This window comes from Hermetia illucens, chromosome 5 (assembly GCF_905115235.1).
Source record: "Hermetia illucens chromosome 5, iHerIll2.2.curated.20191125, whole genome shotgun sequence".
Lineage (NCBI taxonomy): Eukaryota > Metazoa > Arthropoda > Insecta > Diptera > Stratiomyidae > Hermetia > Hermetia illucens.
This window is the reverse complement of record NC_051853.1, coordinates 44,038,518-44,053,767: the sequence shown is the minus strand read 5'-3', so window position 1 is coordinate 44,053,767 and position 15,250 is coordinate 44,038,518. Positions and strand designations below refer to the sequence as shown.

At 40.6% G+C, this 15,250-nt stretch overlaps 1 protein-coding gene across 2 annotated transcripts; it reads right to left on the bottom strand.

Moving 5' to 3' along the window:
* Window positions 1-808: 808 nt before the first annotated feature.
* Window positions 809-14,223, bottom strand: LOC119657961 (poly(ADP-ribose) glycohydrolase-like). 2 transcript variants are annotated; one of them, XM_038065163.1, is made up of 8 exons: window positions 14,076-14,223; window positions 13,776-14,020; window positions 13,558-13,719; window positions 8,559-8,683; window positions 8,273-8,401; window positions 2,402-2,481; window positions 1,512-2,341; window positions 809-1,320 (listed from the first exon to the last, which is right to left on the bottom strand). In XM_038065163.1, the coding sequence occupies exons 1-8, from the start codon at window positions 14,083-14,085 to the stop codon at window positions 877-879; spliced, it is 2,025 nt and encodes a 674-aa protein (XP_037921091.1). In that variant the 5' UTR covers window positions 14,086-14,223; the 3' UTR covers window positions 809-876. The 2 variants fall into 2 exon arrangements, with proteins under 2 accessions (XP_037921091.1, XP_037921092.1); XM_038065164.1 differs by having other exon boundaries at window positions 1,100-1,315.
* Window positions 14,224-15,250: the final 1,027 nt, after the last annotated feature.

The following is a 15,250-nucleotide window of genomic DNA, read 5'->3' as shown; positions in this document are numbered from 1 at the left end:
TCTGCTGGAGCAATGTGTAGGGCACTGTTGGATGTCCGGTATGACGGTGTCCATGACAATAACATGAACAAAGAAGAGTAGCGAGAGAGTGCTTCTTTGTTGAAGACCGACAGAGACACGGAGCGCTTTTGATATACTCGCCACACTTCGAACTTTACTGTTCAGAAAGCGGTAGAACTATTTAACCTCTGACACTAAATGTTGCCGCACACTAAATGAATTCGTGTAGCACACCGTCAAACGCCTTGTTTAGATCCAGGAGTACAATGTAGAGACGACGGTGCTTCTCACGGTGTTCTATATGAGTAATCGCCGTAGGGTATTTTGCGTCAATATTTCTGCAGTTCTTGATAAACCCAGCTTGGTTCAGGATGATTTGAACAATGTGGCTAATGCGGTTGTGAAGGATACGTTTAAAAATCGTGTTAAAAAATTACCCATCAACCCCCTCATCAACAGATGAACCTGACAACAAACAGAGAACTATGTATGTTTCAGACGAATGTCTGTTTCTACCTCCAACAAATGTCACATATGTCTCCAACGGAAGACAAATACTTTTGGCATTTGAGCAAAGACCAGACCATAATGAAATATAAAAGTGCGGTGGAGGAGGTGGTTTAAGCAACACCTTTAACTTTTCTTAAATTGATGCCCCGCCACCACTATCATGGGTTTGAGAGCGACAATAACGCAAGACTCCTACCCAACCTCAGCTTCAATATACTCTTCGAAAAATGTTGTTAGAATTCTCTTTCACATGCATGACCAACCTCCACACCAACCAACAATCAAAACATAATTTTAAGATTTTAATAAATATATTTCGACAGAATGAACCTTATTCTATGTTGGTGATACTATACAAATTTCTTACTATCTATTATCGATCGCATCATTGGCCTTAAACCGCTTGGCGGATGCATCTTTACTTTTATTGTAATCACAATCGAGCATTTCTAGAAGAGATCTTTGCCGAAATTTTGAACCAGTCTTAGCAGCAGACCCAGAAGCTTGAGATTCATGAGACGGGGTCGGTGGCTCCGAATTGCCCGACTTTCTCCCATTGCATGTACCATCTGGACTCGATTCTGGCGAGAATAGATCACTGCTTGCGTTCGCCTTATCCTGGTCGTCGCTTTCCTTCTCATCATCGGATACGTCCACAATTAACGTCTCTTCGCATACCTTTTGAATCACGTTGGCCTTAATCTTTTTGAAAGAATTTGGCCGTGGATTAATATCAGTGGTGAATATTTTTTTGGTCTCGAGAAGAAGGCCTTTTGTACTTGTAATTACACGTTGCATCCGACTGCTGCTCTGGAAAAAATTTAAGTGTTCATTAACCTGCATTTTAGAGATACCGTTCAATTTGACTGCTTAATGCTTTTCAATTTATGGAATGCAGTCCTATAAAACTAATTCATTTTATAACTAAAACACTAGCTTTCGAATCAACAATAAAATGATCATAGTATGTATGAAACGATTTCCACAACATTACCACTTACCGCTTTCACTCTCGCGTCCTGCTGCCTATCACAATGCATTTGACAAATAAATGCATACAGATCACTCGGTGCCAATTTGTGACTGTGGAAAGCCTTCAAATACGACCACAGTTGTTTCACCGTCACATTATTTTCAATGAAAAACGTATGAATGTCATGAATCGCATCACGTAATTCTGTATTTCCAAATGTAAAGTAGACTAACGGACGTTTAGTAATTGTGCACACTATCAGCTGTATCAACGCCTTCAATGTAGCCTCTCCACCAAATGCACCACAACCCCAGTTTCCGGATGCCACGCCCGGAGCGGGCGTGTCCAATGTATGCATAAATCCTGCATAAGCCTTATTTAACTCCCTTATGATTAACTCCTCACGATATTGATGTGAAGATTGGACAAAATGCAACGCATCAATAGCAGCAATATTACATTGTCGCCGGCAGCTTTCATCCATTGGTGTTTCATCGATATGATTTCCAGCCCAAGTGAATGTGGAAGCGTAGCCAGTATAATTACTAAATTGTTCACAGCCGGTCATTATAAGCGCCTCGCAGGGTTTGAGGGCTTCAGTAAAAAGTTTGCTCACTAGCAGTTCGGGGCAAATAACAAATCGAATTTCCTCCTGTACACAGCCACTTCCCAACACTCCACCGCCTAAAAACTTGTTTGCAAAATCCACTTGTAACAGACCTTGTCCTTGATCTTCTATAGTTCCTGATGATGATACGTGAAGTGGGGTGATGCCCAATGGTGCGTTACATTCATCCCATTTAGGGAGATCCTTCTCCGTCAGCGAACGTCGGGAAAACGTAATAACACCGAGTGGCGCTAATAGAAATAACAACGCTTCATTTCTAGAATGAAATGTAAACGAACAGAGTTACTTACGAGAATTGCAGACCCGCCGAAAATAGTGGCATATACATCTGACTTTTTCGATAACCTGCGGACCAGTTGATGTAAATAATCTGAAAAAAGGAAACCAAATGCAAGAAAAATTTAACAAATAACCCCGAAATCACAAAAAACACCTTGAGAAAAATTAGGGACAAAAATACAAAGTTATAGCGAATTACAGAAAAAAAACTAAGCGAATCATGAAAAACGTTGAAGGGATCCTGCAGTAATCATCAAAATATAGAAAAAATCCAACTGAGGGAAGATTTTTTGATTTGCTCGGCTTCTGGTCAGTTCTTATACTTTCCAAGGCCTAAGAATTCAGAATAAGCAAAATAAGATTTAAATCAGTACCAACTACCAAACCTTCATTTTATGCTGCAGGTTTCTACTAATGCCCAATTAGCGTAAGGACCACTCGAGAAACGAAATAAACACAGGAACCAATAAACGTTTTAAACGATAATTCGTGGAAAATAATGCACTTCGCCCTATGAATTGGAGCTTACAAATATCATACACCCAAATTCTTCCCTGCTTGTCGCAAAAGGTGACTTGTGGGCTAGCAACCTGCAAATTTTGAAACTTCATTGCTACCGAACAATCAACAACGCCTCGAATAGGGACTGACCGCACAGCTACAACCTTTGACTGTCGAAAGCGAACTATGATGGGTTTCTGGAATGTGGGCACGCTCCACGCCAACGATATCAAGGGTCCCTAGAATACTAGCTCTTTCCAACTCAAGTGAGAAGAGAGTAATAAAAACTGGACATTCTGGCTTAATCGAAGTAAGAATGGTAAGACTCTGGAGAATGATGTTTTCTACGAGCAGAGAGACTCCCTAAAGGTGAGATTGTGATCGAGATGGGTGCTCTGAATGCCAAGGTGGCTTGGGGATATCAGCCTTCTGATTCCCAATTTGTAACTGTTTAATCTAAACTCACAGTTACAAACCACATTAAAATGAAATTTTATTGTTTTTAGTTATGAAATAGAATAAAAACATTAACCAGAAAGAACCAATTTGACAGTAAGTCCTCATTGCTATCATCCTGATACCGACAAGTAGGCGTGTTGTGCAGGGGGTTGTTTCAAGTTGGTCAGTCGTGGTGAGTTGTGCTGTACTTCATTTTAGTGTGGAGTCCGGATGAATCTCCGCTAAGCCGCTCACACACTGCAGCGCTTCCACAATGGTCTCTGGCAACACTTTGCTCGGACTTGTGATGCGGAAGCACGGTTGATGATAGGTTTGTGGAGCAGCATTAGATTTAGGAGTTGTCTCCTGGATGTGGCCTCGAAAGGGACCACCATCTGAGGGTCACCTACCTTCGCTTGAATGTTGCGTTCGCCACTTCTAGCAGAGTTGGAGAGCCGCGTCCCCTTTGTTCGATATCCACCGCTAATATGATCTAATTTTCGATAGAAGGAGAATTGAGAGAGCGGTTTCCCTGTGGAATTGTTCATCGCAGCTCCTGCAGTTTCTACAAAATTGCTACTTCCGCTACGGAAATCCTAAGAATCCGAGATCTTTCCAAAAGAGTGAAAGAAAAATGATAATCAAGATCAAAGGGCACCTGTCTTGTGTGCGGCAATTGGAGGAGATTTACGTGCTTCCTCCCGTTACAAAGATATCATAAGCCTGGAACGTATCAAGGAATATCTCCAAGGCTCAACAGAGGGTACGCTAATTTATGCTCTGGATCCTCCTATATTAACCACATCAACCCCCTACGGATTTTATCAGGCCAAAGGAACATCCTTCAAGATTATAAATTGAAATAACTGGAGTGGTGATTGCGGTATTCGGGATGTCCTGGTATATTATTCTGCAGGTACAGGTGCGATTACGAAACTCAACTGTAGATGCCCTCGTGCACTGAAGCTCAACAAACTAAACGCTGGGGATGTCGCGAGCACGAAAAATCGTACGAATTCGAACTTTTTGAGAAAATCCCACACTTAAGGGGGTCATCCCGTGTGAAGGCCGTTTTTTTGCCTTTTTTTGAAAAATTATTTTGAAGGACTGGATAAAGATAGAAACGTGAGTTCTTCACCATATGTTTATTGAAATCTCTAGTATATGTGATAAATTTTTCAGCTTGATTTCGTAGCTAATTTTCGGAATAGGTGTTAATTTATGCACCCATCTCCAAAAAAAGGTGTTTTCTGCTGCCACGCTGGAGGGCACTGTGTTCATCTGAGGCAAAAAAACTAAACGGCATTTTAATGTGGACAATATGCCACGGTCCGCAAACTAGGATAATTAGAAAATATTAAAAGGTAAATTTTTGGTGGGCTTTTAAACTTAATTTTTTGGATTTTGATGTTTTTTTACGGCTTTTTTTATGAATAAAAAAAAGACGACCCGTTCGATTGCAATTATCCTAGTTTGCGGACCGTAGAAATATGTACTAAAGAAGTCATGAAAATTTCAAAGAATTTGGTTGGATAGATTTTAAGCTATGGTGGCAGCCGATTTTCAAGATGCAGTTTCGAGAAAAACGCATTTGAAAATTTAAATGTGATTATCAACAGTAAAATTTTAATTCACCATTAATCTGCTATACCTGGTCCATAGAGAGCACCCTCCGTTTCTTCAAAAAAGTCTTGTAAGACCGATTGTTGCTCTCTGGTTTCATTTTTGGCTTTTTTAGCAAGGTCAGTCGATCGTCGTTCGGACCGCCAAATTCGCGCTTCATTACGGCGGACGGCATAAACCTGACATATGTGACCAACTTGACATCCGATTGTTACTAAGATTTTGAGAATGCCATTGAATCCTTCATTGAAAATAATTACAGCTAGAAAAGTGGTTATTTCTACGACCTTGGCCCCAGAATGAAGGTGTTTAGGAGCGAAAGTTCAGATCAATGCATTTAACGACTCATTGTTATTCTGGGACTCTGCTCCTAAACATCTGTTCAAGAGATCATCTCGTGACAAAACTTCGTAGATTGGTTTGATGACTGTTTGAACTTCTTCAGTCAGTTCTTCTCGTGGTGAAAACTATCCAGTTCTCCTTTAGCTTCCACTTTGCGCCATTTGCACCAATTGTCCTCGCCTGCTGAACAATTTTGATGCTGAGGATTTTCGTCTGTAGAACATTTATGGAAGTTTCCCCAATTTCTTTCTTCATTCCTTCTATCGAATTTACGTGTCGACGAATAGCTAGCCCAGAAAATGTAGTGAGGTCCATATCAGTAAGTTTTCCAGCCCCTTTTCCACCAATGCCTTTGTGATTCTTTTTTGCATTTCTAAGCCGCGTTCCCATTCTTTTCTCAACATGTCCTACGTATTCCTTTTTTACTACTACGTATATTTTACTACTTGCAGAAATTTGCAGAAATACCGGAGAAAACTCCAGCAAAAGCCAATATACAATATACAAAACTTGGAACATCCATGTTCATGCTTGCTAAAAGTTTCTTTGCTGACGTTGATGCGAAGTCCTTTTTCTTCTCTGATAACTATCGATTCCCATGAAATACTCGTTTTTTAGTGCGAACATGAAGTTGAACGTTAAAGCGATGTCCCTTCGTACGATCCATTTAAAAAAATCACTGAACACACAAACAGCACAATACTTACAACAAAATATAACTGAGTATAGCTTGAACGCCTTTCAGTGCTCACTCTAGACTAGATTATCCTTTTTATTCCAAACAGCAAATAAGTTTAGACAATTGATTGGTTTTTCATCTTTTTATATTTATACCTGTGTTCAAATTTATAAGGCTCAGGTAAAAAACTAACAGGTAAAAAAAGATTCGATGCTCTTTCTCATCGAGTACTCTAGTCGCGGCTGCAAACTCCTTACCTGTTTAACCCTGTAATTTCTGAAGGACTCGGAATATCGGAACATCCCTTTGCCCACATATCCTCCACTATATATAGACACAATTCATGCAAAAAAAAAAAAATCGATTTCTCCAACCCGACACACGGGATGACCCCCTTAAATGAGGAAAACAACCAATTCATGTTATTTACCGTTCGCTGTCACTAATGTAGCTTTTATCATATTTTATTGAAAATACAATTAATAAACAATTTGATTCCTCAAATTATTCTAAGATTTTTAAATGTTTAATAATCGTGCGGAGAGCTCAAAGGTCTTTTTTGAGAATGTTTTCCTTAATTAACTATGAAAACATTGTCATGGCCAACTCTTTTCAGAGTGCTCGTTCCACAACAGTATTATTATCGTTTGATGACAATGTTATATACTTTCAACTGTCGCACATTATTTTAACTGATTAATCACGAATCGCTCATGTGGCGTAAGCATAAAACACACCATATCTTGCTTGTTTCTGTACCAAGATTCGTATAAATCTGTTTTTTTTTGTCTCAATTTCTGACTGCATATCCATATCTACATCGGATAGGATTATCTTCTTGGACTTTTCAAAGACCTTCATCAGCTATTTCGAGGTATGGACGATCAACACTCTTTAGCGTAAAAATTGTCAAAATATCGAGCGAACCACTTCCTTTTAGCTCTATATAAACCCGACAATTTGTTCACAAGCTTGAGCAGTCTTTTTCCTTTGTAGTAATAATCTGGAAAAATATAGCGAAATATTTCCATATTTTCTCCATCCAACTTTCCAAACACTGCATTAATGCATGCAAGATAAAACCAGAACGTTCAAACGTGAAACGCGTGTAAAGATTAGGAGGCTGAAGTAGCGGTTTTAAAGATGAATTTTCAACTATGAAGTGCAAATATTTCTTAGTCCGTTTTAAAACTTAGCTGAAAGTAGTTCTAGTTCATTTTACTAAAGAAATCGGTCTATACATGAGATGGACTAAGCAATACCATTCCCTTATTGGTGAAGTTGGTATAGAGTCTGAAGCGTACATAGCTACCATTTGATAAGAACGTTGAAGATTCCCTTTCTATCCGCTAAACTTGCTTTTCATCGAGATCAATGCTGTACTCAGATCTCCTTAACTTCTCTAAAGGCGTCGAGAACCTTTTGTTTGGTGACTCTATACATCACCTACTCTGCAGTTTCTAACCGCTGAACATTATCCTAATATCCAATATCGAGCCCACACCCCACCCCCACAACATAGAAATTCGAACCACAATTTTCAATTACGACAGTCTATTGCTCTAACCATTCAGCTATGATTTAATTAATTGGCGCAATCGTCCCAGCTTTTCGCGGTGTAGTGATGGATCAATCGTTCTAACAACCGGAAGTGCCCCAAAGTGGAAGGCTGCATTCCATTCCCGCATCGCCTTCTTCTTTGTTAACTTAATCCTCGCAATCGCTCGCAAGGTATCATCATCTTTTCCCCACAATCTTTACTGCTTTCAATTATCGTACATTATTTTAACAGCTTAATGTCTAACTCCATTTGGGTATATCAACTTGGGGTAGGACCATCTTCTTGGACTTATCAAAAACAGAATGCACGCTCTCATCCTTCACATCAAAATTACCAGAATCTCAACCGAACCATCTGCTTAACGCGTAATGTGTGCTACACCCTTCAAACTCATATACAAAATATATTACCAAGCCTCGTAGCATAGATGAGGCTGATTTTTACACAACCTCACCAGCTTTTTCCTTTTGTCCTAATGCCCTGTTATTATTTAATGTAACGAAGTATTTCTTTTTTTCCATCTTCAAACAGTGCAAAAGAACACTCAAAATAATGTCAGAACTATATGTAGTATTATGGATTATTATTTCGTGAGCTATTTCTAATTCACCCCATCTGCCGAACCAAAAAACAATGCCATCTTTTCCCTCAACACCAATAAAACTATCTTATTTAAAAGCCGATTAGCAGACAGGCTGAAAAAGAAGAAAGAAAGAAGAAGAAAAACTTTTAACTTACCGACTAAAGTTTATATTCGGAAACGTACTATATTCCGATTTCCGTTTCATCGTATTCCTTCTAGGAAATGTACAAAGAAAGGCATTCGCTAGCAAAGATGACACTTGCTGTTGACTCAGTGAAATCGATCTGAAAATCAAAAATTAAAAACAAAACACGTTTGAAATGTAGGCAAACTAGAAACTCATACAAATAATTACAAATCCAAGTTAGAAATATATAAAACCTGCATATAAATGCACTTCAGCAACTAGTGGTGATGTTATGAATTTTTCATTTCACTAACCTGTTTTGTCCCTGTTTTAAGAGTGGAATTGGTGCCGCTACTAGTTCTGGTAGCCGCAAGGCTAGCGATATGATTTTGGGTAATATGTTTCCAAAGAAAGCTTCCTTTTCTTCTTCTGTAGATTCCTGTGCAAATAAAAGATATTTTTTCATTACACATTTAAATGTAAACTCGAGTCTGCTGATGAAAAATCCTTAGCTACGAAAATGGTATTCTAGCCCTGAAGTTTTTAGGGACATAATGTATAAGAGATTGAATAAAATACGCAGAATGTTATGGTTGACGAAATCGGGGATTTTATGGAAATCGATATAAATAGTGTATTCTTCCTGTCGGAGGAGTGGTTTGCTAAGTTTAAACGAGGCAAAATGAGCCGCGAGGTCGATTCACGCAGTGGACGCCCCAAAAAGGCTGTTACCGAGTGCAAAGTGAAGTTGATCGAGGTAGCTGAGGTTCTAAAGATATCAAAGGAACTTGTTGGACATATCGAACATGTTTGGGTAGGCGAAAGCCCATTTGCAGGAAAAGAAAGTGCGTCGAGTCGCTTCCGCATCCACCATATTCTCCAGATCTGGCTCCCAACGAATTTTTCCTGTTCTCAAACCTCAAGAGATTCCTCACTGGAAAGAAATTTAACGCCAATGAAGAAGTAATCGCCCAAATTGAGGCTAAAGACAAATCGTACTATAAAAATAGTATCTAAAAATTGTTATATCGCCACGGCAACTATAAAATAATAAAATCAAATTTTATCAGAAAAAAATTTTTTCTTTTGTTAGCCTACGAACTTTTCAGCCCACCTGGTGTATACATGCGTAACATTATGTGAACTTACTTAAAAAAAACTGTAATATTTTTTTGTCCGAATATACATAGTCTTTCTTTAACAGACATTCCCTCCCACTTCTTAATACACAGCATGCCCATCAGTGCGTTTGAATGTTACTCGATGTATTTCAAAAGCATCTTTAGCTACAGTATGACTAATCTTCCAAGGTTCTTCTTTCTCCTTTTCCGTTCCGTCTTCAGCTTTTCAGCTTTAAGTGCTGCACTACGATTTTATAGTGATGAAGATCCTCGTTGATTTGCTCAATCATATCTCTTCGTTCGGTTGAATTCTCTTCGTTGGGTTCGTAAATCTTGGAGAATTTCCTCTACATCTGTATTTACGTTTTAAGGCTCATCTCATATATTAAAACACTGACTTTGTCCCATTCACAAGCGAGGTCCTCGTGGTGGTCGGTTGTGCGATTTTGCTCTCTCATTTGCTTGATCTGGTTGCAGTCGCGAACCTTTCAAAACACTACCCAGCGTATCAGGCCACCGTTATTTCGGCCGGCCTTTTGGTCACTTACCATCGCCTTCGACGTACAGACCAATCTTAGCCAGAAAATTTTCGTTAGCGCGAATTACGTGACCATAATAATTCTCTCTGATTATAATTGGGATTGACTTGATTACGTCACACACGATTATATCACAGCACATGATTACGACTGTAATCATGTAATTATCAAATGTGAGAGTCGTAATCACGTAATCGACAACTTTGGTTTTCGCTAAATCTACTTTTTAATTCACGCACAAGAAACACTCAATGTCACTTGATTCCCGGCACCATCCAATATTGCTGGAGTCGTCTTTGCCTGACTCCTGGTTTATCATTTATCAAAGACATTACAAAAGACGCTTTGCGACTGCCGCCTCTCAATTGCCCCTCACAGCAACAGTAATTTTTACCATAGTGCATGAGAGGACACGATTATCCTAAGGGGTTACTTTAGGCTGAAATTCAGTAAGTTCATTATCATCAACGGCGCAACAACCGGTATCCGGTCTAGGCTGCCTTAGTAAGGAATCCGAGACATCCTGGGTTTGCGCCGAGGTCCACCAATTTGATACCCCTAAAAGTTGGAGGATTTTTCTCTCGAACGCGGCCAAGGGTTCACGATTTGTCTTGCTAAGAACCCAAGTCTCCTAGGAATACATGTTTTGTACCATACCAGCTGTGACCCTATGGTGAGAGTTTCTAGCGGAACAATTTTTATAAGCTAAAATAGGCTCTGTTGGCTGCCAACAACCGTCAACCGTCATCGTCGTAGCTGTTATCGGTTGTGATTTTCGACCTTAGATAAGATAAATTATCAACGGTCTCAAAGTTGTAATCTCCTATCTTTATTCTTCCCGTTTGACCAGTGCGGTTTGATGTTGATTGATTGGTTTTTAGTGCTGACGTTGTCACCATATATTTTGTCTTGCCTTCATTGATGTGCAGTCCAAGATCTCGCGCCACCTGCTCGATCTGGATGAAGGCAGTTTGTACGTCTCGGATCGTTTTTCCTATGATGTCGATATCGTCAGCATAAGCCACTAGTTGGGTGGACTTAAAGAGGATCGCACCCCTCACATTTACCTCAGCATCACGGATCACTTCCTCCAGGGCCAGGTTAAATAAGATGCATGATAGTGCATCCAATTGTCGTAGACCGTTGTTGATGTCGAATGGTCTTGAGAGTGATCCTGCTGCTTTTATCTGGCCTCGCACATTGATCGGGGCAGCCTAGTCAGTCATCAATTACGTCGGGATACCGTGTACAGTTTTACCCTGGCTATGCTATCATAAGCGGCTTTAAGTCGATGAAAAGATGATGCAACTGATGTCCATATTCCAAAAGTTTTTCAATCGTTTGCCGCAGAGAGAAAATCTGAACTATTGCTGATTTGCCTGGAGTGAAGCCTCTTTGATATGGGCCAATGAGACTCTGGGCGTATGGGGCTATTCGACCTAGCAAGATAGCGGGATACCTCTATAATTGCTGCATTGCGTCATGTCTCCCTTTTTATGTATGAGGCAAATAATATTTCTTTGCCAGTCGTCAGGCATTGATTCGCTATCCTACATCTAAGTCCAAGTTGATGAACCACTTGGTGTAATTGGTCGCCTCCAAATTTAACCAACTCGGCGGTAATTGCATCGGGTCCTGGCTGCTTATAATTTTTAAACCGATGAATTGCACGGAATATTTCTTCTATACTTGGTGGTGGTAGTATTTCTTCGTCGTCTTCAGTTAGCGGGACCTCCAACTCGCCGATGTTCTGGTTGTTCAATAGTACTCAACCCATGGTTCCAATGTGTCCATTCTGTTCGAAAATCAGATTTCCCTCTTTGTCTCGGCAGGGTGAGCATCGAGGTGTGTAAGGCTTCATCCTGCTTACTTGTTGCTCCCTGTACTTTTCGAGTTCACAGACTTGTTGGTTCTCCCCGGCTTCCTTTTTCCGTCTGCGAAGTCGTTTCTCCGCTCGACGGAGTTCGTGATAAGGCGCGTGCCCGCATCCTTTGAGAATGCAACATTAATCGGTATGCAGCATTCTTTCCGTTGCTAGCTTACATTCATCGTCAAACCAGCCGTTCTGGTTCTTTTTGCTGTTTGGGCCAAGTATGTTTGTGGCCGTATTTATGATAACGTGCTTCAGGTGATTGTGAAAATCAGTTGTTGATGCTTCATCTTCAGGATCTCTGCTGAATGTGTATATTGCGGTATTTATTTCCCTCTTATGGGTGGTGCGGAAGGCAGTGTTGTGAATGGCTTCAGTGTTTATTGTCACCTGATTGTCAGAGGGGATTCTGAGTGGTGTTGTTATTCGAGCTCGGAGCACCATGCCAACGAGATAGTGATCCGAGTCTATATCGGCCCCCCTATATGTTCTGACATTCATTAAGGCTGAGAGATGGCGGGGTTCGATCAACACGTGGTCAATTTGGTTGAAAGTAGTCCCGTCTGGGGAGGCCCGCGTTTGTTTGTGAACCGCTTTCCGCGCAAACCAGATACTTCCAACGACCATTTCGTGAGACACTGCTAAGTGAATAATCCTCAGTCCGTTATCATTTATATTTTGATGCAAGCTGTGGGAGCAAACATATCACCTGAATACGGGCTCCGTCCCTACTCTGCTGTTAAAATCCGCAAGTATGATTTTGATATCATATCTGGGACAGGCTTCGAGAGTTCGTTCTTCTGCCTTGTAGAAGGTATCCTCCTCTGACTCTGCAGTCTCCTCTATAGGAACGTGAACGCTAATGAGGCTTATATTTCTATATTTGCCTCGCAAGCGCAGAGTGCAGAGCCGTTCGCTTATGTTTTCAAAATCGATAACAGCAGGTTTCAATTTTTGGTTAAGAAACCTACTCGGAGCACATGGTTTACTGGATGCCCGCTATAATATATGGTCTAGCGACTCTTCTCCAGGAAACCGATCCCTGCCCAACGCATCTCCTTTAACGCTGTTACATCAGGCCTATATAGGAACAGGGTATCGACTAACTGCTTGGCAGCTTCATCTCGATACAGGAATTGCACGTTCCATGAGAAAATGCGCAAATCGTTATTCCATTGTCATTGCCGGGTTCGTCGTTGTGTTATCCGTCCAGTACGAGGCTCCTGTTGTGGCTGCGTAACATCGGTTTTCCGTGTAGGGTTGTCAGCCTTACCCAACACCCAACCTGGAGGACCAGTTGGTATAATTTACCCCGTTTTTAGGCCCGGGAGACTCGCCTTCATCCTTCTCCGTCTGCAGCTTTTCGTTAAGAAAGAGTTCCCAGCGGTCAGCACGTGGAGGTGAAGATAGTGTTTGCCAGTAGAGCTGTTGGTGTTGGTTCAGCAGGCGTTTCCCAGGTTTTATGCTCCATCGTGGGTACCAATCCACGCTTCGCCCTGGAACCTATGCAACCCTTTGACCACTTGAATGGCATTTACTGATACTTCAAGTGTCAGCTTGCTCACCGAGCACCAACACAGCCCAGTGGAAATAAAATGAAGCCAAATGATTAAGGCCCTCTGCATACAGTAAGCACGGACAGATGAGGGGAGGGGAACGGTCATCAACGAAAAACGGGAATAGTAGAGAGCCTAACATAGTGTTAGGGAGCTACAGAAGAATGGAATAAAGTTCCATTCAAAACTTCATTCCTCGCCAGAGGTTTCCGTCTACTGCTAATTACCTCTTCGAAGAGCTTATGCAATGCTCTAAACTTCCAGTCTTTGCTGTATTTTGAGTTGTACGACAAAATAGCTCGCTCCAATTCCCTGCTGTCGCCAATAGGTCGGGCAAAAGCACTTCGTATCAACTCCCATCGGCTTTCAATCGTCACAGTTCCATCGCTCTGAAACGCAATGAATTCATTACGAATCAATCAACTCGCATAGTCGCGTCACTTACTTTGTTTACAGGATATTGACTGTGGGACGAACTCGGCAACCGGACGTGGTTCGAATCCCATTTCTCGTGCTGACGGAGGGGTTTTGGCGGTTCATTCGGATTTCTAATTGGAAAATGATACAGAACTGCATGAGTATCACTTGGCTGCACAGGAAGGACGTGCCGCAATTCCCATCTGCTAAGATTCCGATAAATTTCATCCATGGAGCAGCCGCGCCAAGAGACACCTCCATTGCTGGCGTCATCTGAGGGTGATAGTGATGAAGCATAAGCGAATAGGGTGATTAGATGTTTACTTACCAGGCTCCATTACTGATTGGGAGTAATTGCAATTGCGAATGGAATGTTCCTCAAGTGTCCTGCCCCAATGATAATAACTGACAGCTAAACAACGAATTTTACAAATATGCCTCAGGTGATTGAGGTTGTGTTTTGGAGGGGATATGAATGGTTGACAACTACGAATGTACTGCGATTCTAGTATAATGATTCGGTGCAAGCGATTCTCAAACCACAAATAAAGTAAAATCGTTCAAGTTGTTTCTTAACGTACATTTTTATTAACGTTTTGTGGAAAACAAAATATTATATGGAAAAATAAAAACACTCCAGTTGATTTCTTCTACAGCTTGATATATTTTTTTAATTGTAGATGCGCATTTCGAACATCAGTCAGACGTCTGGCCCATTTTTTATGTTTAAAATACAAGAACATACAAGAATCTTCGATAAACTGGTTTTCAATAAGAAAAAACTCGATCTTATTTCTAATGTCCCCAAGAATCTGCCGAAATATAAAAAAAATATCAAGTCCAGACTATGAAAAGAGCTATATATGCTAAGAAAACCCAAAAGACGGTTCTCCGAGGTATGAGGAGAGAAACGGAAACTGTTAGGAAAAAGGAAAGGAAGACCGCATCTCTGTAATTAATTGTAGTACAGCACATCACAGAGGAAGGACACAGCATCCCATCAGACAATATGTAAATATAATCGATCCCTGATAATTTGATGTTTGCGGTACCATCAAAAAACTTCGATTTAGCAAGAGTTTCAAATTACCGAAAGGTTCAAACTAATGAGAGATGGGAAAAAGAGTTCGAATTATCGAGAATCGTGAAAAAGCAACATTGGCATGTATGAATATATTTGGAAATTTTAATAAGGTTTGCATAATTATATTTTTCCTAGGTACCAAATCTTGCGATATCCACAACTTTCGTCAGAGTAAATAAGGCACCAAATACTTTGGGTTCAACTACCGCCTGCAAAGAAAAATATCTGCTTATGTGTTCATACATATTTATTAGAATATTTTTCTACTATATCTGGAGAAAAAACTGACGGAGCTTTTCCAAGGATGTACAGTCTTCCTTTAGAACTACCAGTTGTAGTTCCCGATCTTCATGGTCGTCAGTTTGATCTTGATTACATGCCTGAGGAGTGTCTTGTGAGGCCAGGATGTCAGCATCAGG